We start from the raw sequence: 26449 nt of genomic DNA, 5'->3' as shown, positions 1-26449 counted from the left end.
AGATGGCAGCAGCAAACAAATTATTCACCTATAAAGTGAGGAGTGGGTCTAGTACCTTTACGGTGGCATCAAGTGGCGTGCCTCAACAAGGGAGTGTCGTTCGTCCAAGGTTGTTTTTCGTGGTTTGCTTTTGATTTATTGAACTGACAGGTGAGTGGTCTTGCACTACGGTACATAATGAGCTCTTCAGTGTCAGAGAAGCACACCATTGTCTGCAGTCTTATGTTTCAGTCACTAAGTTTCTAAGACAAAATCTCTGCACATCAGCCACCATGAAATAAAAGCGGCCTAATGCTATTAATAATATCAACTCCACAAACAAGTCTGCATTTCTCTCTAGTGAAATGGAACTCGTGACATGGCAGTATGGAAATTGAGGAATTGCAGCAAACATGGAAAAGAAAATTAAGTTTTCACTGAAGATACCACTGAGAGGAAAACAATACGTGAACAAATAATAGTCTGTCACGCAAGGGATAAAGAAAATAAACTTTTGTCACTCTTCTCTGAAAGTGTTTCAGTCAAGGACAATTTTTGCACATACATTTGAAGCAACAACAAACAAGCATTTGCAATGCAACAGGCCTCGCATTTGCGAGCGTTTAAGCTATTGGCACTGTAAATGACAATGTCTTTTATTTATATGTTTTGATAGTTAAATCATAAATAAACGGCATTGTCATGTACAATGCCAATAGCTCAAACTCTTATAAATGGGAGACCTATTGAAAGAAGCGGCCGCTATTGTCCCAGGCTGCTTAGAAAGTGAATGCGCGCATGACGCACTGAATGTTGAAGGAAAACATGTTGTGCCTGCAGCAGGAGAAACTATTTAAATAAAACAGGTCTTACAGACTAAAAAAAGACTCTCTGTGTAACCACCAAAGTAAAAGGGGCATTCCTCATGGAAGGTTACGAATGAAGACAGGAGACACTAACAAGCCTATTAATGAATCAGAAGCCAGCATTTACAAAAGGACAATGACAAATATAGGCGGAGAGTCGGCGGGGCTTCTATTCCATACTCCAATATAGCATGGCTTGCAGAGCAGTGCATGCGCTGCCCAGGCTTGACCTGAAAATGTTTATTCAGAGAAGGGCACACACCATGGCTTTAGGAGGATTTTGTGTTAGCAGTTACACTCTTAGAACAGGATTGACTTTGATGTGGAGGGCCAGTCTGGGAGAGAGAGTCCTGTCGTACCACTGCCCCCCCCCTTCCCGGTCCCCTTTGCTAACAAACCAAGAATTGAATGCAGATAAATACATTTTCCAGAAAGACATTGGTGAATATAGGCACTTCTGCATCAAGATGGTGTAGGAAAGCTGGAGAGCGTTGCTCAGTGAGAGTTTGTATGCAGGAGTGAGACCACATTGCCAAGATTAAAAGACGGTTATCCTTTTGGGGACAATGGGTTCACATGCTGAGGCAGGGTGGGTTCCTGAATTGGCAATTGGTGTCTGAAATGGCAAAGCTGTCATTACCTTTTAGCAGAATGCTGCATTGTAGGTTTTAGTGCACACCCCGCTTAATATTTTAAGTTGAGGGAGCCTACCCCTTATTGGTGTTTTATTGATGAGGTCGGGAGCTCAGCCCTGCGGTTCGCCGCCGCAGCCTGAACTGTTCTGGAAGCCTTTTCCGGGCCGCTCTCAGCGTGACCCGGAAGTCAGGCAACCTTGCCTGGGACATGGGCAAGGCATGGAGCACGCGGCCGAAAGTGTCCGGGGCTCCCGTGAGCTGAGGGAGCCCCACGTGTTGCAGCCCGCGTGTAGGAGAAGCGATGCGGGAGCCCACCCCGCACTGGCAAGCCATAGACCGGGGAGCAGCGCAGAGTTCCCACAAGAGCCGGTGAGTGGGGTTGAGCGGGAGCCTGCAGGTGGTTAAAGAGGCATGCTGTACGTGGCCACCGGCTGATGTAAGCGTGCCGCGCCTGGACAGGAGATGTGCACGCGTATGGTGCGAGCAGGAGTTGTGATAACGCCGCGAGCCGTACGCGTGCACATCTTCTGTCTGTTAAACTACGGAACAGACAGTTGGATGTGCACGCGTACGGCTTGCAGCGTTATTACAACTCCTGCTCGCACCATACGCGCGCACATCCAACTGTCTGTTCCGAAGTTCAACAGACAGGAGATGTGCACGCGTACGGTTTGCGGCGTTATCACAACGCCTGTTCGCACCATACGCATGCACATCTCCTGTCCAGGCCTTGCCGAACGCGTGCACATGTCCTGTTCTCCTTCCGACCCAAGTCGACAACAATAGATCTCGTATAGCGAGCAGCGCTTTGCGCTGAATCGCTAGGCGAGACCTAAAAACTAATTCTAAAGCACACATTTGCATGACTTGCAAGCATGGACACAGTGCTTTGGCTGCCCTCATGAGGCAACAGAGTATCAACTGAATCTTTGATAATTGCCTGGTTATCCATATACTTAATTGGATGCAGTGAGGAGGCGAGGCCAAATATTACTCATAAGAAACAATGACATTTGCATGTTGGGGATCTGTACTCAGTAAAACTGACAGGCAACGTTTCAAGGAAAAATTGCATTTTTCTATGGCGGAGAAGGATAGGAGTAGGAGGGTGAAGATATCGGCAAACAGTAAAGAGCACTGCAACAGCCCTTTCAATTTTCAATTGTATTTCTAAGGTATTAATGCTGCAGGCTATTACAGTCCAAATTCTGGACATACCCTGGTCACTATTAAAATATATAGAAAGTACTCACTGCCAGTGCCTGTTCTTGCATCGCTCGCCTTTCTTCCTCCTCCACACTCTTCCGGCAGCTTCTGCAGATCCATAGTGGCATCTCCCCCAAAAGGTTCTGAGCCAGAGAGGGAACAAACTCAGAAGGCAACTTGTCCCCTGGAGAAACAAGCCCATTGAGAGGCACCCCAGAACAGTCCTTGCGCTCTCTGTGACAAAGAAGGCAGCATGTCTGCACTGACTGGTGAACGGCGGGGAGCACCTGCAGTACAGAAGGGTGCACTTTAAAGACAGTAATCCAAATCCAACAGTAATCCAAATCCAACAGTAAGTGGCAGGGTCGCGATATGTTTTCAGGAACCGGTCCCCTTAGACACCGATTGACTTTTACCCTAAAGACACCCCGCCCACACCTCAGAGCTACCAGTAGGAATGTAAAACTGTAAATTGGTATAATCATTACGCGAGACTCCCAAATCTATTTTGTAAAGATTATAACCTAACAGTGGAACATTTACAATGCATCAACTCAACTAGCCTAGCTTTGAACAGTATCTGCGTACAAAAGCAGCTAAAGTAACCAAATCATTAGGATCATTCTACATACCCACACACACCCCACTCACAAGCACATCACATATGTAATGTTTGCAACTGTCCTTCCAATGACCCTTACAGATCAACACAAACTGCTATCACAACATAGCTCGTTTCAGTCAAGAAAATGCAAAAAAAAAAAAAACACAACATCTCAGAACTCAAATGTACGATAATATAAATATTTTGAAATTGATAAAGATCATATTATTGCATATTTAAAGTTGCCTGTGTTTGCAGACTTAACCTACTGGATTTTCTCTCACAATTATGCATATACAATTTATTTTACACCTTTATAAGCTGCTATTGGGAGGCTCTTGGGTCGCCAGCCATGCTTTTAGAATAAGCTTCTTGTGTCCACCAAGATGTGTATAGCACGATCGGTGACCTGGCGAGGGGATAGATTCCAGTCCTCAACTTAGGTCTTTCTATTTAAAGGCCTTTAGTTTAGTTTGGGTGTTTAATATAGCATGATATTTATCAGGTATACCATGATGCTGTAAAACTAACTCATACAGGAAGAATCTTCAAAGAAAAAGCAGACGCGAGAATGAAAGGCTAAACATGTAGTCTAAAAAGTCATGGCTGTTGCGCCTTGCTGATTTATAAAGATCAGAAACATTACTAAGATGTAAAGTTAGAGAATTGTACTACCGGGACACTGTTACCGAAAAAGCACAGACACTAAAAGTTGGGAGAGGCACTTTGGAAACGAGGAGTTTGTTCTTCACACTGACTGAGCGGGTAGGCGAATATAAACTGAAACAGGAAATGAACATAGCATAGTAAGAAAACATTTATTTTATGCACCAGGCGCACTGACTTGGATAGAATTCAAGAGTTCACTGGAAACCAGTGTAAGGAGGCCAGTGCCTGAGTTAATTGGTCTCATTTCAAGTCTTAATACCTATTTCACGGGGTAATTTTGAAACAGTTAAAACTTGTGAACTAAGTAGTCAGGAGGACCAAGATAGTAGTCAAGAAGCAAGGAGCTAAAAAGCGCTTATAATGCGAACCTTGAGAGAAAAAGTGAATAGATACAGAATGAGGGAACTTGAAAATAAGTCTTTATCGCTGCGTTAAGTTGATACACAAATTATTATTTTTTTTTAACATCTTTATTTTTCACGCTGGTGGGCAGTGCAGGTTTTGGTCCAAGAGACAATGGCAAGAATGGGGGTTCCAAAACTAAAAACATCACATTGGACAAAGGAACCCTGTTTTCTGTCTGTCGAACAGGAGATGGTTAACACTTATCCATACCATTTTACTTTAATCAATCATGGAACGCATCAGGAGATGAGTTCTTAGGGTGAGGTTAAGATGTCAAGAAAGGGTACTGAATCCTATCTGCTGTAAATATTACAGTGAGCATAAAAAGACACTCCTTATCAAATAAATATGCCCCTCGCCACTCACTGGAACATAAAAGCCTTCAAATGATCCAACCACTGACTCGCTCTTTACGGTGATCATTACTGCACACATGGTTGGTGAAGGTCAAAAATCAGTCAACTTCCCCTATGCCTCTCTCGGCATATCCCACCTGAACATGAAAAAAAATAATTATAAATCAAAAAACAGGTAATGAACCAATAGAGTTTGAAGCACATTTATAAACAAGGTCGAGCGCAAAGGCCAATAATTCTAAACCTCAGCAACAGATACGGTTGAAGCCAATAAATGTGTGCAATGTGAAGAAATATCTCACGCCAATTTTGGAGGCATACCACCATGAAAACAGAAGCCCCCATGCACATTAATACAAGTAAATCTGTATCAATATTAATGTGGGAAACTCCTTAGCAAATGTTTGGCAAATATACAAACGTATGAGTTTGTAGCCGTTCACCGACTTTTAGAAGTAGGCCTATTATTGAATGCCAACAAGCTCATCCCAGGGGGCAGACTTGCTCAATGAAGAATTTTTTTCATTCTAGCAAACATTTTCATGAGATAAATTAAATATATATCAAACCAAAGCCCTAACATTCCAAATTATGTGAATAAGGAATGAGAATCTACACTATTAACGAGGGCAGTTGTGTTCCTAAGTGAATCCACTATTGTCAAATTCCTATGAGAATCAGCCCCTTAGTCACTAGAGGTCGTTTGTACGAACACATTTTCCCATAGACACAGAATGGGTAAAAACATTCAATACATCTGGCCCTAGATCATATAGCCCAGCAGGTAGAGGTTTGCAGCATACACAGGAGCGCTCCCAATAGACCAGAACCTATGCAGAGCCAGAGCTCGTTGGACAAGCACTTCTGCAGACCTTTCCATAGGGTGCAATCAGTCTCTGCCTAGAAGACTGATAGTGAGTTGATCCTGCAAGTAGAATTAAGCTCTGTTCATATTGTCTTTCACGCCCACATTAGTAGATGTTGATTGTTATCTATATGCCCTCATCCAAGACCACCAATACATCCATGCATCTATCTATATACATCCACATACTCCTGTCCATCCCTCCATCTACACTAAAAATGCACATTAACACACCAAGATCATCCGAACCCACAGAAACAGCTGTCAAGATATCAATCCATGAGTATTACATATTCATTTACGCAGTCACATACTTTCATCCAAATACAAATTATTCATTTAGAAGCCTTCCCTTACACTGGGGGTGTTCAAACGGAGAGGCTTCAAGTGATCCCCAGGGGAAAGAGGGGGATGGGTAAGCTGCTCTGTAATGCGCAATCACTAACATCTCTTGTCCTTTATATCCTGGCTGCGAGAAAATGTGTAAAAAAAGAAGGGACCCAACATATTCTTCAAAACCCCCACCCTCATTTCTGATAATCACACTGTGGATACTATTATAAGTTAGTAAGGCCTGCATGACCAGAATAGTATGTTTGGCAACCATGTATTTGATTGAATTTTTAAAACATTAACAGAACTTAACTGCAGTTTTTAAATAAGCCTAGACATATTTAAACGTTGCCAGTTTATTAGAAAAATTGAGGGGGTGCCCCAAGGATTTTTTTTCTTCATTTTGTTTCTCTGGGGGAGGGCAGCATTAAAGAGTTTCAAGACCACTGCCTTACCCCAAGTCAATTTACTTAACCATCAAGCCAACATTCAACCAATCCATGCAACGATTCACCCACCCATCAACTAACCTATTATCCACACTCTCTCCAAGCCACTTACACTCTGATACTAATCCATCCTCTTAAACCATCTGCTCCTCTGTTGCAAAACACCAGACACAAATGTAATATAGAAAACATTCACATTGGTCAGCCATCTACAATACTTTACCCACCCGATTCTCAGAAATTCACTTCTACACCCAACGTATCCGTACATGAATATACTCATCCTGCAATTCATGCACACATTGACTCATCCACTCTTCAATACACAACCTGTCTCCACATCATCCATACAACCCCACTCAAACCAGCCAAATGACCCATCAACAAACAAACTTCTGCACAAATTTTCAGTGTTGATATGCAAAAATAATACACCATAAATGACCTCAAGAACTGGGGGCGGAGCTTGGCTCGAAACAGGAATGGCCGCCTGAGTCTGGGGCTCCTCCGAGCCGATCGAAGATCCGTGAATTATCCGTACAGACTGCCACCTACCAAGCGCCAAGAATAAATTGCCACGAATCGGAATAGTGCCGTACTCCGCGGACAAAGATTTGACCCCTCGAGACCCACTCTGGCCGATGTACTGGAGCAGAGAAGAGTGAGTCGAGTTGGGCCGTAAATCCCCGTACTGCAGTGCACGCGAGGCGTAGCGGCGTCACTGTACGTGCGGGAGAGCGTCGACAGGAAGATCCGGCACACGGCGGCGAGGAGGTGAGCCACGTAGGATCTGCTGGCCGCGACACCATCAACGTTAGTGAAAACGCAGAGAAGGAGCGCTTGAGGTACCAGCGGAGGCGGAGCAGCGACTGGTACGGACCGCAGAGTGGAGCGCAGCGGAAGAGATCCAACACCTCTCCCTCAGCTGGAACGCAACGAGAGCGCAGCAACTGATCAAGGTGAGCTGCAGAAGCCCCCGCATGCAAAAGAGCGGCGCGGCCATGGCGCGCCCAGCCACAATTACCAACACAGGCCAAAAACCCTGCGGGGAGCCAACATACGGACATAGTGCCTTCCTGGGGGAATAAGTGAGCACCATTGGCCAGGAGTTAGTATAGAGGGGTTCTGACAGGCACCTCAACACGCGGCGAGCAATCATAGGGGAGGATCGGTGGAGCAAGACTAGCGCCCTGTGGTCTGCTGACTTAAAATAACGGAGTTGCCGCAAGATAAGGAGGTGAGAAGGAATAGCAGCTGCTGCTTAACTAAGGCTGGGCCCCGGCGGCAGAGATAGAACATCCTAAAGCGCAGAGGCTGTTTCAGAGTGCGAACACTGCGGGCCCCAGGAGAGTGGTGGGCATAACAGAGAGCAGACACCGCCTTTCCAGCTGGCTTGGCGTAACGACACCGGAGATGTCCGCTTGCCAGTAAGGGAGTCAGCAGAAATAGACGCGACCGGGCAGCGGCAAGAGCAAAGAGTGTTGTAGTGGTACAGGAGATGGCATAAGACTGGCGTGGGCCACCCCGGACGGTGGAACAATGTTTCCTTCGTTGCCAGATCAGAACGGAATAGCCAACAACTGAAGCTATCCAGATAGGAGTCCATTGTCACACACAGTCACGTGGAGAAACGCAAGACTGGCGCTGGGACGCCGGCGGTACTCTGAGGCGAAGAAGAGTGGTAGTGGGCGATTAAATACCTGAAACAACGGGTATTGACCCCGGGGACTGGTAAGCGGACGGGAATGATCGGATGCCACTAAGATACGATTCCTGACCTAGGGAGAAGCAGTGACTCGTTGAGGGGGGACTGGAGGTCTCGCCCTTCCTGCCCTGTCCTCGAGGCGGAGAAAATCAGCAGCTAAGTGTTGGCCCCACCACGTGCCAGAAGACAATGGGTAGAACTGACAAGACCCAAACTTACCTTCGATCAAAAGCGCACTCAGTCTCAGGACTCGACCTCCCGTACGACAACTCAGACTCCTCTGCCTGCTGAGGAGGATACGGATCTTCGCAATCTGCTGTTATCAATGGAAAAAGGCCTACAAAACGGCATCACATCTCTGGGCGCGAAGATTATCACCCTTTCCTATCAAATGGACAGAATGGGGGGGGGGGGGGGGGAGAGGCTGGATAAGCACGCAGAAAGGCTGGATATGGCCGAATGACGGAAGCGGAGGAGGCGCAGACAACCCTAAATGCAGACCACAAACAGCTGGAGAGGATCACGCTGGCACTGCAAGATAAAACGGAGGATTTGGAGGCACGCTCAAGGCACTGTAACCTACGGATAACTGGTCTGCCGGAGACGACGCAAACAGGCAATATGGAGCGTTTTGTGGAGAAACTGCCGACAGATCTGCTGGGTACAGAAGTGTTTTCGAACATGTTTGTGGTGGAACGGACACATCGCTCATTAGGGCCCAGACCGCCACCAGGGGCCCCACCCCGCCCAATTATCTCTAAGTTGTTAAACTATCGGGATAGAGATGCGGCACTGCGTATGGCGAGGGACAAACAAAGACTGACCTTTGAAGGATCAACCATCTCACTATTCCCAGACTTCATGAGCAGAGTGCAAGAGGCCCGCAGACAATTTATCTCTATGAAAAAACAGTTGAGACATGGGAGTGGACTACGCCATGCTGTACCCAGCGAAGCTGCGGGTTAACAGACAAGGACGCTCTCGTATATTTGTTGATCCGAAGGCACTACAGAAGGCGAGCCGGGACAGCCGCATGTAGGTAAATGCGTTTTTATCGTCTCACTTGTTGTGCATAGAGCGACCTCCACCCGCAAGTGAAAAACACAAAGGGAGTTCACCAATTTGGGGGGAGGAAGGAGTGGTGGTGTGGGAGGTCCCTGGCAGGGACGATGCGCGACAGAGTTGTGGGTGGTCTGCTGTGGGAGGGGTGGGTAGGATCGGGAACCAGTTGTTGTTCCCCGTGTTGGGGGAAGTTAGAGATGTTAAGTCAAGAGGTAAATATGAATGTCAGTCACAGGCTTTAGGGCGCACTGCAAAGCGCAATAGCCAGGAACACTAGGACAGGAACAACAGCTGAAGATAGACCAATAGGCTCCCTCAGGGCACTGTCCTGGAACGTGAGAGGCCTGAATGACCACCGCAAAATGCAAAAAGTTCTGCAGTAGCTCAATAGGCGCAAGATAGACGTAGCCCTGTTGCAGGAAACTCACCTCCCTCTGCACAGTCCAATGATGCGTGCCAGAGGCATAGAGGGCAATATACATGCAGTAGGCTTCACTACTCATGCTAGAGGAGTATTGACATGGGTCAATCCTAGATCAGATTACACACTACAGCTATTGAAGGAGGATACAGGCAGGAGGTTCGTGATCTCTAGATGCCAGGGGCGGGGACTGGATCTTTTATTGATCAATGTCCATGGCCCGAACTCCGACTGCCCGGAGTTTTTTGCTGCGTTAGGCGACACGGTGAAAGGATGCGGAATGACAAATGTTGTGGGGAGGGGACTTTAACTTTGTGATAATCCCGAGCTTAGATAGAAAAAAAAAATGCCCTCAAGAACTGGACAAATTACAGCAGATGTGTACTACATTTAGTTATTCTCACTTCTAGAGTATTGTACCCAAAACTGGCCACAAGCTAGAGGTGACCTCGAAACGTAGTATCGATATGCTGGGGGAGTCATAAATCTGCGAACAATCCCACAAACAGTTTCACACACTTAACAATACTCAAGCACACAAAATTTGAAAGAATTTAAAAGAAAGGCTTTTCAGAAGACTTTCAGCTCCTGTAAAGTCTACTGCGCAGCAAATGCAATGGTCTATGAACCACAAGAAAGGTGGCGTGTTGTGCGTTCCCTCAAGCGCTACCCCTATAAATATTCTGGCATGCTGTTTAAAATGCAAGGATCTGCAGAAATGTTAAACTGTGATATTGAGTGGGATTGCTTGTTTTAGTGACAAGCAATGCAAAAGCATGCAGAAAACAACAGGGGAGACCAATGGCAACAGCCACGGACACAGTCTGAGGTCTATTTAAGGATTTAAGCTCATTATCTCTACTATTAAAACCTGCACACAGCCCTTCCAGCTTTTCGCAATTTTGCACAAAAAACACGAAATTAAATGTGAAGCCCGATTCCTGCTATTTTCCTGACATTTATCGCAACAAAAACAGGGAAACCGTGTACACTTTTTTTTTTTTTTTACACTGTTGAAACAAAGGCAAAGATCAAGGAAATGTGCAATAAACCTGCATTTCAAAGTCGTGAAACTTCACTTTAGGTAAATTAATAGGTTGATAACTGCAGTGGTTTGTATATTTGTCAATTACTTGTATCTTACTGTATATAAACATTGTAATGTGCATGCTGTATCCAATATAACAAAAATAAACTGTTGCAAAAAAAGTAAAAGTGTTTAGCATATTGTTTTTACTATTTATCATAAAGGCGGTAAGGCTGACAGTGGCAGTGTCGGCCGACCCCGCTTGATGCCAGGTACAGTGTGAATTCTCTGCTGATGCTGTATTGCTGAAACGCAAAGCCCTAGAGCGATATTTTAGAAAGCTTGATTTTAAAGTTGACAGAATTGTATATTTTAAACTGTGCCACAATATTCTCATTCAGGGCTTAGACGCTTATCTTAGGCATTGACAGGGGTTAAAAACTTACGTGTACACTCAGCGCTCTGTGTTACAGCCTGCCCGCCCTGGTCCGACTCGGTATCCAATACCGTTGAGCGGAGGGCGGGACAGGTACGAGCCTGAGTGACACACTTCCGCTTTTCCGCTGCAGCACTGAGCGGGTAGCGCTCTAGCCTTGCTGTTACTGGGGCTATTTAGCCACTCGTCGGGATCAAGCGCGCAGCGATTGCGCGCAGGGAGGCGCCTCTAGACGCGCCGAAGACAAGCCAAAGACCTGCCCGTCTGCGTCCGTCCGCGCCAGGACGGTGCCAGGGGCCATGGCGGTCTCACCTATCTCCCCGCTTGTCCCGCTTCCTGCCAGGATTACCTACTCAGCCCAGGTACTTAAGGATCTACAGATTGTTGATTGTCATGAAGACCTTAAACTTATTGTAGAAGGGCCTTTTACATGCTTACATTGTAAATCCCAGTTCACTACTCTGAAGGGAGAAAGCCCTGATAGATGTGTGAACAGCCATACACCATCTTACAAAACACCTAAAATTGCTGGTCATAAAAACATTCTTTGCAATGTACGCTCTTTACCTAAGCATACCTCTGAAGTATGGGACCTAATCTCTACAAATGAGCCTGACTACTGCTTCATGACTGAAACGTGGCTTAAACCCCATTCCACTCCCTCCATTACATTGGCCATTCCTTCAGGATACAAAATGATTAGGTTAGACAGACCTAAGAAAATAGGTGGAGGGATTGCTATTGCTCATAAAAATCACATCAATTGCTCTGTTTTGGCAGAACTCTGCACTCCGGACATTGAATTGCTGATTTTTAAAACAACTCATTCCACCAAACAAACCAGATTAGGAGCCCTGGTTTATCGTCCCCCTGGACCTAGCTCCAACTTTGTCAACATATTACTGGAAAATCTTGCGCCATATGTTCAAAAAGACAAAGAATTCTTGCTAATAGGTGACTTCAACCTTCACAGTGAACTTATAAATTGTAAAGAAGCACAGGCTTTTCTTAACGATCTCTCATTGCTAGGTCTCCAACCACACAATGTGGGCCCAACTCACGTGGCCGGACACACTCTAGACCTGATTATAACCAATTTCCCTAGTGTCACATGCCTTCCCCCTACACAGGTCAGCTGGACTGACCATTTTATCCTTGAGTTTTATACTCCCTATCCTGCAACCACTACCCTCAAAACCACCAATATCCCTGAAATACGGCGGCAATGGCATAAAGTTAATGAGGCCTCCTTTGCTGAGAAATTTGTCCAACCCTACCATGTGATTCCTGATGATATCAATAAAGCTATTGATATGTTTAGCAAAGACATTAAAACAGCCATAGATAAGATAGCTCCATTAAAACAATTTAGACCCCGACCAGCCAAAAAACAAGAGATCTGGTTCTCTGAAGAGCTCAGAAATCTCAAGAAAACAGCCAGGAAATTAGAAAAGATTTGGAGATCTACCCATCTGGTAACAGATAGGAAACATTATTGGGACGCTCTAAGTGTATATCATAAAGCTATCAGAACGGCGCGAAAAACCCATATTACCACTCTTATCACGGCTGCAGACAACTCCCCCAGAGTATTATACCAGGTCCTTCACTCTTTCACCAATCCTACAGCATGTGAGAGTGCAGACACTTCGTCACAACTACTTTGCGACAATATATCGCAATTTTTCTGCAACAAAATCGATCTCATCTATGCTAAAATAGTCAACTCTAACAACAATTTGACTACAAATACAGTCCCTATCTTTCAGGATTCAGAACTTGATAGTGGCCCTCATACTTTAGACCTCTTCCCCCCTATCTCTCCTAAAGAGGTGTCCTTGCTCATGACGCAGATTAAAAGTGGAAGTCCTGATGATATCATCCCGGCAAGACTCATGCCCACCTTGCTCGGAATCCTATCTCCCACCATCGAAAAACTTGTTAACTTATCCCTCTGTACAGGTTCTGTCCCCAAGCAGTGGAAACAGGCCTTAGTCAGGCCAATCAGGAAGAACACCACAACTCCATGGACTGATTTGTCAAATCTCAGACCTATTTCGTTGCTGCCATTTTTGGGAAAGCTCACTGAGAAGTATGTTAATCGTCAGTTATCCAGCTACATTGAGAAAGCTGGCGGCCTAGACTACTCTCAATCTGGGTTTAGGCCGAAACACAGTACAGAGTCCACCCTCCTGTCTGTCACTGACGATCTGCATATGTTTCAGGACAAAGGCTACTCGGTAATTTTGGTGTTATTAGACCTTTCAGCCGCGTTCGACACCGTGTCACATAACATCCTCATTGACCGGTTGTCGAACGTAGGGGTCAAGAACAAGGCCCTTGCTTGGCTAAGGAGTTTTCTTACGGATCGGACCCAGACTGTCACCATGGGTGAATACAGATCAACTGAGGTAGAGATTACGAAAGGGGTGCCACAGGGCTCCTGTTTGAGCCCAACACTCTTTAACATCTACATGGCACCCCTGGCAAGAGTGATGCGCAAATTTGGTTTCATCCCCGTGTCATATGCGGATGACACGCAGCTCCTCTTTCCCTTTCAAAATCTCACCACAGAAATAAGAAACTCCTTCTCCGCTGGCATGAAAGCCGTCGCACAGTGGATGTCCACCAACTTCCTACAGTGCAATGTCAACAAGACGGAAGTAATGCTGTTTGGAGATGCCAAATTACTGTGGACTCCTGACTGGTGGCCATCTGATCTTGGCACTGTTCCGGAGCCCAAACAGATTGTCAAAAATCTGGAGATACGCCTTGATCACGACCTTTCTCTCAAACAGCACAGTAACATGGTAGCTGGCTCATGCTTCCACACCATCAGCATGATGCGCAGAATATTTCCACTGCTACCGGATTCCTTCAGAAAAACTTTGGTGCAAGCCCTTATATTGAGTCGTATTGACTACTGTAACGGACTGCTCCTTTCTGCTAATGAAGGAGTTCTGGATAGGCTCCAGGTGGTCCAGAATACGGCAGCTCGCCTTGTCCTAAATGCTCCCCCCAGAACAGCATCAAAACCTCTATTACAGAAACTACACTGGTTGAGCATTCGACAAAGAGCCAAGTTTAAGATATGTTGCATTATCCATAAATGCTTAAACGGAAATGGCCCTACATACCTGGAGCAGAAATTTATCCCCTACACTCCCTCCAGATCGTTGAGATCTAGTGAGAATTTTCTGTTGGCAGTACCTCGTGCAAAAAAAACCAGACATGGAGGGAAAGCTTTATCTGTTGCAGGGCCCACACTGTGGAACAAACTGCCTCTGGCCCTCAGGCTCTGCACAGACCATTTAAAATTCAGGAAGCAACTGAAAACTCTGTTTACTGATAAAATCTAGACCCTGCCCCTCATCTGCATATTTATTTAGACTCTATTTGGTATCACAGCGCAGAGATACTCCGGTTGGAGTCGATTCCAGCGCTATAGAAACCCATAAATAAATAAATAAATAAATAAATAAATAAATAAACCCATCTGGTCCAACTTTTTCATACTTGCGGTTTACATTTCTATACTGTGTGTGCGCCAAATTTACAAAACTCCTGCAACACAGTGCAGCAATAAGAATTGCTGTGATCGATTGCGTGAAAGGGAGAGAGCAGAACAGCGCCACATCTAATGAAGATATAACCCTAGTATTCTCTCTCCCTGCACTGCAGGCTGCCTTGAGCTAATTCACAAAGACATTGCATCATAGTGCAAGAGTGAGTGTGATGTCAAGCATAGGTTTGTATTTGAATGGGACATTTCCAGTACAAAATACTGTGCTAGGACATATTTTAACACTTGTATAACTCTGTATGTGTGTGTATAATACAGAAAACATGCAGATTTAGAAACATTTTGACAAAAGAAAAAAACCTTTCTATGGTAGGAATGAGGTTGGAGCTCACAGCCATTCAGTTGTTGCAACTTTTCAACGTAATTAAATGTTTGGTCATTCTGCATTGGTGTTGTGTATGCCTTCTATGACGTACGCAACAACTGGGATGTGCACTATATCTGTTTAAATTTACTGTCTCCTGTAGTCCGCAAATAGTCATGGTAGAGGAGTGCTCCAGTGTGAGCTTGATTTGTGCATCACGCGTGGGGGTCTCCAGTGTGCAGAATTGAGAGACCCAGGCTTTGGTCTTTTACCTTCATTACTCATCATGCCTTTGGGTCAGACAGTGTGCATTACAAAGGGTAACTGAGGGTGTTGCCCCACCCCACATTATAGCTAAGCTAACCTGCTACAAGAGGAATACCCATAGTACTTCATACCACGGATGTGCAATAGTTTCTTTAAGGCTCAAGGTTCTTCCCTATGCAGTGTCATACTTTTAGCTTCAGCCCATTTTTGTGCCATCGCCCCCATTGGTTCAGAGGTGGCGTTGTGGAAGATTACCAGGACGTAGTCAACAATCTTTTGACAATTTAGTCTTGGGTCGCATGAGGCGGCCTAGCAGGCACCTCCAGGGTGTGCACAAATTCACACTCCATGTTGAGTTTTCAAGCTGTTAAGCCCCTCAGTATATTGTCTAAGTGCAGGGGCGGTCCATACCATATGGCAAAACCCAGTGCCTGTAAGCATCTCGAGCCTGTCAGTGAGATTGTCTCAGATATAGTATGTTATTTTTGGGGGTGTGCAGTGCACAGTAGGAAATTAAATTGTGTATATTTCAAGCAGGTTTTTCTTGCTACTATATGTATATACTAATATTCGCCCCCCATTCTTTGTTGGCCAGGTCTCTACAGAAGTCTATTTTGCTTTCTGGTCATTTGGGTTAGTTTTGGTCAGGTTTCTAAAGGCTTTGCAGAACCAAATCATAGGTCTTTTCCTGTTCACTATTGTGTATGTAAATTGTAACAACTCATGTGTTTGTGGCTCAGGGTCTATCCATCTCACTCTTTACAGCCCCCTACAGTTACAAGATAGTGCATGGATAGAGGAGGCTTGTCACCTGCCTTCGATAAGTAGATATTTCATATTAAAGTTCTTTCTTTAGTATTCTTGACCATCTGGGTTACCGAGTGACCTAGGCCCACTGGAACATCTTCCATACTTATGCTCCAGATACCTAAGCATTGTTCAGATATTCCTAAGATCAAGTGAGCTTCTCCTGACATGCACTGTCTAGCTCATGCTTCTCCAAAGAATAGCTTGTGAGCTGCTGGTAGCTCTTCTGTGAGCAGCCCAGCCTACTAAATTAGAGGCTTTTGTTTGGCTTAATATATGTATACCAAAACTGAAAAGCATGTCTTCAAGAGAAAAATGTGTGCATTTTGAGAACTTTTTTCAGAAGATGATTATAGGAAAATGGTGGAATTTGCCAAATATATTTACAGCTGATATTTAAGAGATAAATCATACAGCATGGGGCAATTATTGCTCACGTTATTACAGTGTACTGGAGGCATTGCAGCCATGGCTGTTGTGTATTACCCACATAGCGGCAACACAAATTCATTAAGCCTTGTTCACATTACTGCTTGCAGCCCTGCCTGATGCAGTGAGGTGATCTCTACTCACAATTTTGAATCGGGTGGCCACTAGTGTAATTGTGACTGATATGCTTACTATTAAAAGACTAATATTAGTAGCCCTGGATGTTTATAATGTTTTTAACGTAAGTAGCTCTTTATACAGAAAACTTTGGAGACCCCTGGTCTAGCTCTTAATGGAGGCATACAAGCTATATTTTTATCCTCAAGTCACTGCTGCATTTTCATATATATGTGCACTTTGGTCAGTCCGGATGAAAATTAGCAGGGCCACAGTCTTACTGAAATATCCTTTCCTGTCCGCCATCTTGGGTGAGGCAGGGACTCCTCGTGGTGACACTCGGCCAGCGCACTAGTTTCGCAGACCGGACTCCACGCCCTACTTAAAGCTCGCTATGACGATGCGCAGCGGAGATGCGCAGCGGAGTCGCCGGACCCACGCCGGAGTCCAGCCAGAGTCCTGCCCGTCTGGGCTCGTCCGGGCTCAGACGGGCTTAGGGCATGGTACTATGTCAAATTCTCCACTATTGCGTATCATCTATTCACGAGATGAGTTACTTGCATTACGCATTAATCCCCCGGAAAAGTACCCTGTTACCAACTTGGGTGCGCGGATACTCCCCCCACGAGGATTGGACGCATTGCTTCATCCTCCTCCTGATACAAGTACTTTACTATGGGGCATGCTTAATTGCAGGTCACTTCCGTGTCATGCCGTAGAAATTAACATTCTTATTCAAGAGCACGAACTAGACATCTTGTTTCTGTCGGAAACGTGGATTACTTCTAGTTCTGATGCGGACATTGTACTTGCCCTCCCTCCAAGTTACCTTATCGGTCATTTGGATAGACCTGAGGGACGAGGGGGTGGACTTGCCGTTATCTATCGTGATAACCTTAACTGCAGGGTCTGGAGGGGCTTGGTGGCAGATTGTGAGAGTTGCCACTTTTCCATACAGGTATCACCAACGGTTACATTGGCTGGCCTGCTGATTTACCGACCCCCGGGTAAGGTCGGCAACTTCGTAAGCTCTGTGATGGAAACGGTCACCCTCTTGGCAACATCCACATCTTCCTTCATTGTGCTAGGGGACCTGAACCTGCACTTTGAGGACACTGCGGATATGATCGCGGCAGACCTCAAAGGAGATCTATCTGCTTGTGAGCTCCGGTTAGTCAACACAGGAGCCACCCACGTGAAGGGCCATTTGCTGGATCCGGTATTTTCGAACATCCCTCGGCTGAGGGCCAGACCAGCTCTTCCGCTCCCATGGTCAGATCACTCCTTAGTGTCGATGGAATGGCAAATCAATCTGCCCTCTAAACCGACATTTCAAGAGGTGGTGGTGGACCGTATATGGTCCAGACTACCGATCGGTGACTGGACTCAGGCCCTGGCAAATTCACAACCCGTAGCTGAGGCAGACCCGATTCAAGGAGACGCTGACCTCAACCGATGGTTGACTGCCTCGCTTGATGGTTTCATACCGGTGAAAACCCTACAGAAGAGGGAGAAACGAGTGGGTTCCGCCCCCTGGTTCACGGCGGAGCTCCGCCTGCTTAAGAAAGGATGTAAGAAACTGGAAAGGGCCTGGAGGAAGAAATTTGATGCGGCCAGGCGTAAGGACTACTGGACAGCGATGAGAGCCTATAAAGCGGCCCTCCGCCTGGCAAAAGCACAATTTTTTGAGGAGCGAATACAACTTGCCTCAAACTCCTCCAGGGAGACCTTTAAGGTGGTGCAAGAACTGCTAAAAGTTCCTGAGCCAGCAGTCACCCATGACCCTGAGAGGTGTAAGGAGTTGGCCAATTTTTTCCACACTAAAATAGTAAAAATACTAGACTCCTTACCCCAGGTTGCTATATTTCATGGGATTCAAGAAGAACCCCTCCCTGTGGGGATAAAAGAGTGTCCTTTCTCCCTTGACATGTTCGGCCCAGTTTCAGAAAGTGAAACATTAAAAGCTATAGTTTCCATAAAAAGCGGTTCCCCTATGGACCCTGTCCCTTTCAAAATCCTAAAACAAGCGGCATTCGCTGTGGTTGGGCCCATTACGAACTTGATCAACGCCTCCTTCTCTCGTGGTCTGGTGCCACCCACCTGGAAAAAAGCCGTGGTCAAGGCTCTTCTAAAAAAATCTAACCTTGACGCAGCTGAGCTGGCCAATTTTAGGCCCATTTCTCTGTTGCCAGGTCTCAGCAAAATTGCTGAGAAACTTGCTAACCATCGACTGTCCAACTTTCTTGAGTCAAATGGTCTGCTCCGAGACTCGCAGACCGGCTTCCGTCCCGGCCATGGCACCGACACGGCCCTCCTGGCGGTCGTTGAGGAATCGAGGCGCATCTTAGATTCGGGAGGATCAGTGGCAGTGATCCTCCTGGATCTGAGTGCGGCATTCGACACCGTTGACCACCAGGTGTTGACCCAACGGCTGTCAAAGGTGGGTGTGGCAGGTGTCGCCCTGAAATGGCTCTGCTCATTTCTGGAAGACCGTTCCTATCAGGTCTGGGAAGGAAGCAACAAGTCTCCATCTATTTCTCTCCAGTGGGGGGTGCCGCAGGGCTCGTCCTTGAGCCCGACATTATTCAATGTCTATATGGCCCCCCTGGAGGATGTGGTGACCCCTTATAACATCAAAATCATCAGCTATGCTGATGATACTCAGCTTGTGGTCGCCCTTCCTCAACTGGTGGAGAACCCTGACTTGTTGTACGCATGTCTGGCGGACGTCCACACCTGGATGAGCAGTTCAGCCCTGAAGCTGAACGGCTCTAAAACAGAGATCATGCTGCTTGGAAACAAAGTGCCACCACTGTCACCTTCATGTTGGCCAAGCTGTATGGGTGACTTTCCAACCATGAAAGAGGAGATCAAGAGCTTAGGAGTCTGGCTGGAGCAAGATCTTTCCCTCAGAACTCACGCCAAAAGAACTGCGGGAGTCTGTTTTGCCCTGCTGCGGGCTGCGCGGAAAATCCTTCCGCTTCTTCCTTTTCCATCAAGGAAGTTGTTGATTCAGGGTTTGATAACATCTCGCCTTGATTACAGCAACAGTCTGTTTCTGGGCGCCCCTGAATCGACTTTTAACAAGCTTCAGCAGGTGCAAAACGCGGCAGCTAGACTCCTTATGGGTATCCCCCGAACAGAATCCGCCAGACCCGCTCTCAAGGCACTGCACTGGTTACCGGTGCGGGAGAGAGTACAGTTCAAGGCACTGTCCATCGCCCATAAAACATTCCAGGGCGGCGGGCCTCCTCTTTTAGGGAGCCTGGTAGTACCCTATAAAGCGAATAGAGCACTGAGGTCTGACCAGAGGTGTCTGCTCCAGGTCCCGAGAGTAAAAAGATCACGCACGGGAGGGAGGCGATTCTCTGTGCATACAGCAATGCTCTGGAACTCCCTCCCATTAAAACTCCGAGCTGAGACCTGTACCCTGCGTTTTCGCAGAGGCTTGAAAACACATCTGTTTCCCCTGTGAGTCGCTATCTTTATTCCATGGTCCCACGGTTGATGCACTGTTCATAGCGCCGGGATGCCCCAGGGTAGCTGTGCGCTTTATAAGTCTTAATAATAATAATAATAATGTTCTAATGTAGAGGCCTCCTGATAGCATAGACGATGTACCAAATAATGGCTTACGTGCTTGTCCTCATCTAGTGGTCACTGTACAGTTTTCCTTTGTTACAAAGCCACTGCGTTGCATAGTGACTGGTTACTATGCATACTCACCAGTAACCTATGCATGGTTCAATGCATTACTGTCTGTTCCTGGTGGTTTGTAGACTAAACAAAAGTCTCCATTTTCTGCCATTTACTCTAAGGACCAGCAATAATACTAAAATATGGGAATGGGTGAATTTCACTCAGGCAGTATGCTACCAGATTATTGTAACTAAATTTTGTCAGACAGGAATGTTGAATCCTAACTAAATGTATCCAAAATACCATCCCACTGGAGTTAATAATAGAACATCTACACCTAATGGCACAATATCTTTGTAAAGAGTATTTAAGGCAATATTTCTGTCTGATTATATTTTTTGTACCAATATTATGACATACTACTTTTAGCAAAGAAACGGGCTTGTGACCTACAACAATTCTGCTGGCAGAGTTACTTTTGGAGGCTGGCTGTGGGGGAGAAGTATCAGACTGAAAATACCCAGCTTTCTCAAAGGTTAATCATCATCTTATGTACACAAAGTCTAAATGGAACCACAATGTACGCTTTCTCGTGTAAACCATATCCACTTCAACACACAACTTCCACCTATGCCCATGCATGATGAAGGCAAGCAAACTATACCGCAAAGGCACGCTAATCCCATACACGGCACTGGTGGAGAGGCCGACCTACCCCCCCGGGGGGGTCGGTTCCTACTCCACCGCTCCCTACTGACGGCACTTACCGCTAAGTGGGGAGACTTAACAGCTGAGCCGACGACACATCTCACGATACAATATCTACAGGTTATGTGACACGGGGGCACCTCAGTAAGTGGTTTGCAGAATCACTCAGGCACCACACAGCAATTAATCTATTGCCCTCCACCAACACTGGGAAGCAGACATAGGCCGCCAGTTGACAAGACCCGGAGTGGACCTCGGTACTGGCGAGCCCAACGCAAATTCCTAGGAACGCGCGCCTGCACCAAATCTAATTTTACAAAATACACAGGGTATATCTCACCCCACAAAAAAAATCAATCAGTACTTTAAGTGTGAAGACTCGGCGTGCCCCAGATGCGCAAGTGTAGACGTGAATCTGCTGCACATGCTATGGCAATGCCCCACCCTAGCAGGATACTGGTCAGCAGTGGCAGATACACTGGCAATGTACTTCCCGCACCCTGCCACATTCACCTTTTACATTTATACCGCAGGAACCACAACAACAGAGTCACCTCCAGGTATACTGACCTTGGAATGGCAGTAGCTAAACGATTGATCACCAAGCGGTGAAAGCATCCTGCCCCCCATACATGGTAATGTGGAGAAACTTGATGCTTACCTGGGCCATGTCGGAGAGCGTCGCACTCTGCCGTGAGGACACACTAGGAATCCAAAAGGTTCCCCTCGCCACTAGCTGGGACTCAATCCTACCTGCCCTGGCCCTCCAAGAAAGCATTGACACACTGCCCCAGACCCCAATGGAAGCCAGCCCCAGACTGCATAGGTCCCAACAGGACACAAAGGGAAAGACAGCCAGGCCCACATGCGTGCCCCACACCAGGCTAATAGCCATGCCTGGTACCAAAGCTGCGCACATCTTCAGGAAAGCAAGGTGCACGGGAGCCAGTCCCGAAGTTCACACCCACTCCCTATTGAGTATTATTTTTTCCTTGTTTAGTTATAACCCTCCTCTATGTTCAACACCACATATGATCTAGCACAAGCAACGGGCAGGTGCGCAAGGCAGGCCCCCCAACAACAACGGGCAATTGCCACCACAGCATATACTCGCAGCTTGCCAAATAGAAAAGGACCACACACGCTGTTGCTATGTAACGCAGTGATTTGGATGGCATAATGTAAACGTTCCATAACACAACATGACACACTATGTTTGACAAGACGTATAGTAATGCCTATGTAACCAGCCACTATGCAACGCAATGTCTTGACAAACTGTACAAACCATGCATGCTTGTAAAAATCTAATAAAACTTTTTTTTTTTAAATGATGAAGGCAAGCAAACCAATAATGGAGACTGGATAGATCTTTAAGCAGGGAATGCTAGTGGGCATTCTCTACATACAGGTATTGAAACAAAGGCCTACTACTCTAGACTACGAAGACACTGCCAAACACTTTCAGTTACAACACAGTCTTGGTAAAAGAGGCGGCAGCAAATGGATCTGGGAGTACACACAGGGAGACACCTTGGCCGCTCAAGCACCAAATGGATGGCAAACAGTGACAAAGAAAAAGGACACTCTTCCAATGGATATGCATGATGGTTAAGTTCACCAGAGGAGAAAAAAGAGCTTGCTAGAAAAAAATATTTACACAGCAGAAATGCACAGATTTTCATCCAAACACCTTCATTTCTAAAATAGTCTTTTGGGGCGAGTAGGATGAGAAGGGAGGATGCCAAGTATATGGGTCTTTAGGGCTGGATTGTGAGAAGCAGGATGCCTGGAATAGTCTTTTGGCAGGAGTAACCCCAGAAAGATTTTAAAAAGTAGCATTTTAATCACTGAATATGCCAAACAAAAGCCAAAATAAATGAAATTGTGTGCCGCAAAAATTCAATTTTTATGCTGCAAATGTTTTTAATCAATGCTGCAATATCCGGGGGAGGGGTGCTTCTGCAAAACCACATTGATTTAGAAGTTAACTTTTAGTGGATTTCAGCATGGTTATCTTGCAGTGTCAAATCTCCTGTTGAAATGGGCTACATAAAGATCTGGATGGTGATTTTGCACTTGATCTGCATACTGAAACACTAATGATCACAGGAAAAAAGATGGATGTAGAATTGGAGGGTATGGAATGTCATTAAAGCTAGCACTGACAAAGAATTGCAATTCCCTTAGTTTCTTCAAATACATAGCCCAGAATTATGAGACATTTTGAAGGTTTAACTTCATCGAACCTGGTTAAAAGCGCAAATCATGCCTAGGTACCACAGCAAATAATTTAGTTCTCCACATCATTGCTAAACAAAGATAAAGCAATAATGTTTACCACGAGGGTTCTTGTAAACACACCAAAAGGTAGGTTCCAAGTACAATGGTCAGAGGACAAATAGGCCCCAATAACCATGCCCTGCAGCCAAACGGACAAATCTGTAGCCAAACAGAAGCCATGTGATACATATAAACCAGTTACTTCCAAAAGAGAGTAATGCTGCCATAACACGGCCTCCTGAAGCACTGCAATCACAAATCCAGGACAGTAAGCTCATCCTACAAGAATTGATGCTCACAACAAAAGTCACAATAGACCGGAAGGCTTTCTTAAAACGAGGGGTATTTGCAAACATTTTCCCTGGGGCCAAAAAGTTTGTCTGTGATGTGATTGAGGGACGCATTGATGCCAGCAGGTTGGCTCGGGGGTGGCGGTGTTAAGTTGGGTATATTGGAAGGGAACTGTATACATCTAGTGTCTGAATTGCACAATGTGTATACAAAAACTTGGGATTTATCCTGGCTTCGCTAATTAACCAAACTGTGTGAGCCCAGGCAATTGTCTTATTTTACTTTACCTCCCGTTTCTTCCTTACCATACAAGAGGACCTCCACATACATGACTTCAGGATGTGTGCTGTACAATACCTTCTCCTGTGTTTGATTTAATAAAACTATGATGTTCATGTATAATAGAAAAGCCAGCCCTCCAAAGAGTGGATATAACAGCAGACTTGCCTCTTAATTCCGTATTGGAATTGTAGTGAGAATGGAGGGAAGAATGAACATTTCTGAATTCATGTTTGAAAAACTACCACTATTAAAAATATACCTTTTAATGCATTGAAATAATATAATCTGATGTACTAAGGTGAAATGGTTCTGCAAGTTAATAACATACACTTTTTGAATTTTGACCAGACTTCATCCTACTTTGCCATTATGCTGCAAGATATCTTTAAAATTGAAGGTGCTTCTAAAGTGGTGCAGAACTTTCATTTCTTTAACTTCAATTAAACTTTAAATGCATGCCTGCCTGTTTATTTAACATTGTTTTAATGTTAGTGAAGAGTCGAGTAAACATCAGTAGCCAAGTGCTGATGTTGACCAGGGAGCTCAATGTGGCCCCCGGCCTTACTTGGAGCATCACTGCTTAAAACTATATTCTGCAAGATAGGGGTTAATGTTCAAGGCAGCATCTTAGTAGGAGTATGAAGTGATGTATTAGCAAGATAATGTATAACTTCAAGTTCTGCTTGGGGTCAAAAGAGATCACTGTAACGATTTCAATGAGCTTTCAATCTCAGAGAGGGGTTGTAGACAGAAGGACAATTCTGCAGGGATTCTAGAGTCTCTATCCAGTCGGCTAGATAACACGAAAACATACAGCAGGGCTGAATATCCTATGACCGAGACAACTGTATGACTTAGTCAATATCACATTATCTTAACCTAGTACCAAAGACGAAAAACCATGTGATTATTACTGAACCTTGAAAAATCTCAATATCGTTTACACCCAAGTTAAACCTGTGCTGATCGATTACTATATTTAAAACCCAAAACGAGTTGGCTGACTACTGAATGATAATCAGGAAAAAGTGGAACTAAAGTGAATTGAAAAAGCAATACAGACCTTTATCTGGGATTTATTGGACCACGAACATTTACAAAACATACCTGGTGTGCATAATCGCATTACTGACTAATAAAACCCTACATTTGGGATAGGGTCAATATCCATGAGATCAAATTGTGATACACTTAAAAATCTCTTGTTTTTAGGCAGTATACATGGCATTAAGTTTAAAAACTTCTCACAGCGTAGACATTGGCGTTTCTATTTTTTTTTTAAAACGAATGAAAACAGAAGCAAGTGAAGAAAGCAAAACAGAACGTGTTTGAAATACGACTGTAATATCATGAGTTTCGAGGCAAGTGGTGGTTCATTTCAGACCTCTGGAGATACAGTTTAAAACACAGCCTCCTGTTCAGACACACGTCGTAAGCAGCTCACAGGCTGATGCTGCTTCACTTGGGAAGCAACAGAAACGAACTGTGGAAATAGAGACACGGTACTCCGCAGTCCTTTGAAGAACATCACCCATGCAAAACGAATACCACTGACCATGGGTGATAGAGATATTTGACCTGGGCCATGGCTGATGGGCAAACTATACAAGTTTAATACATGCCATGGCCCAATCTATATGAAGCAGTCAGAAACCCTCATTATCAGTTCTACCTTGTCCGGAGACAGTCCTAATCACTTTGTCACCATCCAGGTGGCCCATCTGGTCATGCTAGTGCAAAGGGACATCTTACAATATCGGAGAAACACCAGCACACTGTAATAAACCAGGGCCTTTGCATAAACTATACTAAATGGGCGGCAACAGTCTCCTGTGCGACTCCGCAAGGGGCGGGGTACTCGAGCGACAGATGGGAAACCTCGGCAACGTCCCATGCTACTCGGACAGTGCATCTCCAAACCTCATACTAACACCGACCAACAGATTTTCCTCTAGCAGACCTGCAACCAAAAACACAGCTTCCATATTTCATGCAGCTCCTCTCTCCAGATGTACTCCCTCAACCTGCCCTTCGCTGCACCCTAACATTCCTGCCGCAAGCAACACACAAGAACAAGTCTCAATCCCTTCCAAAAAAGAGAAATCCTTGCCTGTCCCATAGTAGAAAAGAAAACACCCATATGCTTTAACTTTATACCCCTGCTCCCTCGCTACTACCATGCCCACCCAGCTTTTTCCGCTGCCCCTCCGCTCCACACACCCATAGGGCCCCTCACCTGCTCCTCGCCGTTGACCGCCTCCTGCAGTCGACTTCCAGGTTCCCCATCCATTTCACCTCCCCTGACTACTGCCTCCCCACCGCGCTCTGACCCCCGGCGCACCCCCGCGGCTGCCCCCTGCTTGCTCCTCCTCCGGGTCATGATACTCTCTCTACCGCTCCTATCTCACGGGCTCACACAGACAACAGCCAATATGGCGGCACGTTGGGCTCCCGAGGGGTAAAGGTCAGCGCCACCGACAGCGAAAGCGGACCAGCTTCAGCGTGGACTAGGACCTCTAGGGAAAAGAGTCGCCATCTTGGAACGGAGGTTGGCTTTGGTAAATGAGACGAGAGGGAAAAAAACTCTTCTGATAAAAAATGCTGTAGATTTAACCCAAAAAAAACAAAATAAGTACGTTATTTTATGGTTTTAATTGTAATCACAGATGGAAAATAACATAACTAATGGTGTATTCAATACACCCCAGAAGGCTTTTGCGA

The 26449-nt window shown here is 45.6% G+C and overlaps 1 protein-coding gene across 1 annotated transcript in view; it reads right to left on the bottom strand.

Annotated features, from left to right (window-relative positions):
* FAM193B (family with sequence similarity 193 member B) overlaps positions 1–26195 on the bottom strand; it is a 198626-nt gene extending 172431 nt beyond the window's left edge. The window contains exons 1-2 of the mRNA XM_085618326.1: positions 25965–26195; positions 2734–2973 (exon numbers count right to left, since the gene is read on the bottom strand). Of these exons, the coding sequence (XP_085474452.1) occupies positions 2734–2973; positions 25965–26108 (384 nt within the window). The 5' untranslated portion in view covers positions 26109–26195. The remainder of the gene's footprint in view (positions 1–2733; positions 2974–25964) is intronic.
* Between the last annotated feature and the right edge of the window lie 254 nt (positions 26196–26449).

This window comes from Triturus cristatus, chromosome 7, assembly GCF_964204655.1.
Source record: "Triturus cristatus chromosome 7, aTriCri1.1, whole genome shotgun sequence".
In the NCBI taxonomy this organism is placed as follows: Eukaryota; Metazoa; Chordata; class Amphibia; order Caudata; family Salamandridae; genus Triturus; species Triturus cristatus.
Note: the sequence above shows the minus strand (reverse complement) of the source record. Positions and strands in the feature narration are given on the sequence as shown.